The sequence below is a fragment of the Chiloscyllium plagiosum genome, chromosome 5, assembly GCF_004010195.1.
Source record: "Chiloscyllium plagiosum isolate BGI_BamShark_2017 chromosome 5, ASM401019v2, whole genome shotgun sequence".
NCBI classification, from domain to species: domain Eukaryota; kingdom Metazoa; phylum Chordata; class Chondrichthyes; order Orectolobiformes; family Hemiscylliidae; genus Chiloscyllium; species Chiloscyllium plagiosum.
Window position 1 is genome coordinate 122,342,332 of NC_057714.1, and position 4,153 is coordinate 122,346,484.

The window sequence follows — 4,153 nt, forward strand, 5'->3', positions numbered from 1 at the left end:
TGTTGGTGAATGGATGAACTGTTCAACCTCCTCGTGGGAGCACGAGGCGGCGCCGATACAGTCATCAATGTAGCGGAGGAATAGGTGGGGGGTGGGGCCAGTGTAGTTGCGGAAGATGGACTGTTCCACATGTCCTACGAGATCCTACAATATGATTACAATATTGTTGGAATGTGGGTGATGCACTTATGTCCATAGGACCATAAGATAAAGGAACGGGAAAAGGCCATTCAGCCCCTCAAGCCTGCTCCACCATTCATGGTTGATCGGACATTCCTCATGTCCCCCTCTCTTGCTGTTTCCCCTTGATGTCCTGATTCATCTATTTATCTCGCCTTGAGAAGGTGGGGGTGAGCTGCCTTCTTGAACCGCTGCAGTCCCCCTGCCCTGAGGGAGGGAATTCCAAGATTCTAACCCAGTGACAGTGAAGGGACAGTGATATATTTCCAAGTCAGGATGGTGAGTGACTGGGAGGAGGAACATACAGGGGGAGGGTGGTTATCCCATGTATCTGCTGTCCTTCTCACTGATGACACTCCCACTCTCTCTCTGCCCCAGGCATATGCTTCATTGGCTGCGAGAGATGAAGAAATCCGTCTGATCCAGCGCGGGGAGATGAGAGGCCGGAAAAAACCTCCACGTACAAAGGAAATCCTAGAGGAAGGCTTCCGGAAATACATGCAGCTCTTGTATGCTGAGCCTCTTCACATAGAGGTCAGTACCAGATCACAATCCCACTCACCCCATGCGTATCTCTATACCTGAGTCTCTCTCTCTCTCTCTGTTTCTCTATGTCTGTGTCTCTTCTTATGTGTATCTATCTCTATACCATATTTGGAGGAGCCAGTGTTGGACTGGGGTGGACAAAGTTCAAAATCACACACCCCCAGGTTATAGTCCAACAGGTTTAATTAGAAGCATTAGCTTTCAGAGCACTGCTCCTTCGTCAGGTGGTTGTAGAGCACAAGACACAGAATTTATTGCAAAAGATTATAGGAAATGATATATTGAACAAACCTGGATTGTTAAGTCTTTCTTTTAGAATGGATTGCAGGTTGTGGTTCATTAATATGTAAATCCCAGAGCTTCTTTTAAGTCACCTTCTTGAGATAACTTAAGGTTTTATAACAAAAGGTAACATCTCAGCTCAGACAATGCATCAAAGGTGTGAGGTCAGAGTCAGTCTGCAACCCAATCTTGAGCCAGACTGGTTCTATTTCCAAAGTGGAATTTACAAAATATTACATGGATTGACTGCCTGCAGATTGTGCATTTTTTCAGCAAAATAGAATGTATCTGCAAATATAATTCTGCAAGTACAAATTCACCGGATAGACTTACGTGTGTGTATGCGTGCATGAGAGAGAGAAAGAGAGGACTAGTTTGTTATAAAGGATTATAAAGGACTTGTTATGAAGGACTAGTTTGGTTTGGGAACATGGACAATGGACAATCTTTGGATCTTAAGAGTTTGTTTCCATGCTGTACGACTGTATCTCTCTTGCATGTATCTCTCTGCCTGAGAGTCTCTTGCTCTGTCTCTCTCTTTATGTACATAAAGAACAAAGAACATTACAGCACAAAAACAGGCCTTTTGGCCCTCCAAGTCTGTGCCGAACCAGCTCCTCTGTTTTCGCCTACTTTCTAAGGATCTGTATCCCTCTGCTTCCTGCCCATTCGTCTATCCCCTCCCTACCACCTCTGCTCCCTGTATCTTTCCTTGTGTGTATCTCTCTGTCAGTCTCTCTCTCTCTGTATCTATGTCTCTCTGTGCGAATGTCTGTGACATCTTTCACTTATTTCCTATTGTGCCCGAACTAATTCTGCGTTTCGATCGTCTGACCACAATCATTCCCCAGTATTGATATCTAACACAATCCCCCACACACATTATTTCTACAATCCTAATTAAATTAACTGTCCATCACCAGCATGATTCAGTTGAAGATTAATCCAATGGTACAGCCTCCACTTTCCCCAATACTGATGCCACTTCCCCAGAATTTGAAACCTTTTCTCCCACAGCAATCTTTAACCTTAATTGCCCTTGTACCAATTCATATGCAACTTGGGAAATAATCCAGAGATTAGAACCTTTTTGGTTCTGGTTTTTAATTTACCCCTTAGCTGTTCATACGCACCAGCAACTCACCAAGGCTTCTTCAGGCAGTACTTTCCAAACCCCTGATATCTACCATTGAGAAGGACAAGGGAATAGATACATGGGGACACCACCCCCTGCAAGTTCCCCTCCAAGCCTGTGCAATGTGACTGCCTCCTGGAACAAAGTGTACAGACATCCAGGATTTATGAAAGATAAATAAACTGAGGGCAGCACGGTGGCTCAGTGGTTAGCACCGCTGCCTCACAGCGCCAGGGACCCGGGTTTGATCCCAGCCTCAGGCGACAGTCTGTGTGGAGTTTGCACATTCTCCCCGTGTCTGCGTGGGTTTCCTCCCACAGTTCAAAGATGTGCAGGGTGAATTGGCCATGCTAAATTGCCCGTAGCGTCCAGGGGTGTGTAGGTTAGGTGCATAAGTCAAGGGTAAATGTAGAGTATTTGGGTAGGGGAATGGGTTTGGGCGGGTTAGTCTTTCGAGGGTCGGTGTGGACTGTTGGGCCGAAGGGCCTGTTTCCACACAGGAGGGATTCTGTGATTCTATGTTTCCAGTTTCTGACATGTCAGTAAAAAAAAGGGACATAAGTTTTAGACTTTTGGAAAAAAGAATCAGAGATTTGATGAGCGTAACACAATGCCTCACTGGTGGGAAAATCAGATTCAATCAGAATGCTTAAAAGGGGTTTGGAAAATGCTTGAAAAGGGGAAACAAAATACAGGGCTGGGGATAAAGTGAGTGTGGGAAGTGGGATTGATTGGACAGTTCAATGCAGACACGATGGGTTGATTGGCCCCAGTTTTGTACTGTACAGTTCTGCCATGTTAACCCGCAGACCTGTTACAGAGGCAGAGGGGTGGCTATGGGCCATGGGAGGTCAGTGTGGCTGGTTTTTGTGATGTGCAGCGATGCCAACGGCCTGGGTTCAATTCCCACCCTGACTGAGGTCACAGTAAAGGACTCTCCTTCTCAACCTCTCCCCTCACCTGAGGCATATTGACCCTCAGGTTAAACCAAACTGCCCCCACTCCCAATCCCCCCCCCAACCGTCTCTCTGTCTAAATGGCACAATGGTCTAGTAAGATTATGGTGACGTTCCCAGTGATCAGACTGGGAGGAAGGGGTAAGGATTCAGACTCTGTGTCCCAGCCAGTGATTGGAAGAGAGCGATGGGGTCCACAAGATGTAGGAGCATGAGGCCATTCAGCCCATTGAGTCTGCTCCTCCACTCAACGAGAACATGGCTGGACTGATCATCCACACTCTTGCCTTTCCCCCATAACCCTCAATTAAATTTTTGTCTGTTTCAGCCTTGAGCATACTTAGCTTCAACAGCCCCCTCTAGTATGATTCCCTCCCCTCTGAGCAAAGAAGTTTCTCCTCCTTTCTGTCTTAAGCAGCGGCCCTTATTCTGAGACTGTGTCCCTCTGGTCCTAGACTGTCCCGCGAAGGGAAACTCTCCGCATCTCCCTGTCAAGCCCGCCCCAAGATTATTGCATCATTTGGGAATTTTAACGTTTCTTGAGCCCAGAGCCAATCAGCACCTTCTCCTGACTGCTCCTCATGTTGTTCTGTAAGATCCCTGAGATTCCGATTTACGATCCGAATGAGCAGCAGGTGGACGTGACCAGTCTCCTGGATCGACCCCATCGATGTAAGAATATCGTCAGAGGATTCTTCCCACCATTGGCACTGCCGGAACCATGGTGTGAAATCACAGAGAACGAGAAACGAGTGAGTACTGTTGGAAAACGATACAGGATTTCACATCACACAGCCACTCTGAAAGAGAATAAACCTATTGCAAACACTCCCTGAAGGGAGCACCGCTCTGTCGGAGAGTCAGTGCTGAGGGAGTGCTGCTCTGTCGGAGAGTCAGTGCTGAGGGATCACCGCACTGTCGGAGGGTCAGTGCTGAGGGAGTGCCGCACTGTCAGAGGGTCAGTGCTGAGGGAGCGCCGCACTGTCGGGCAATAGAGTATATGCTGAGTAGCTGATGATTATTTTTCTGTTGCACAGGCAAGGGGCATGTCGAG

General features: G+C 47.3%; 1 protein-coding gene across 1 annotated transcript in view; it reads left to right on the forward strand.

The window, feature by feature from the left end:
- Positions 1-4,153, forward strand: part of LOC122550351 — a 40,245-nt gene that overhangs the window by 24,697 nt on the left and 11,395 nt on the right. The window contains exons 5-7 of the mRNA XM_043691080.1: positions 559-714; positions 3,696-3,851; positions 4,137-4,147. Of these exons, the coding sequence (XP_043547015.1) occupies positions 559-714; positions 3,696-3,851; positions 4,137-4,147 (323 nt within the window). The remainder of the gene's footprint in view (positions 1-558; positions 715-3,695; positions 3,852-4,136; positions 4,148-4,153) is intronic.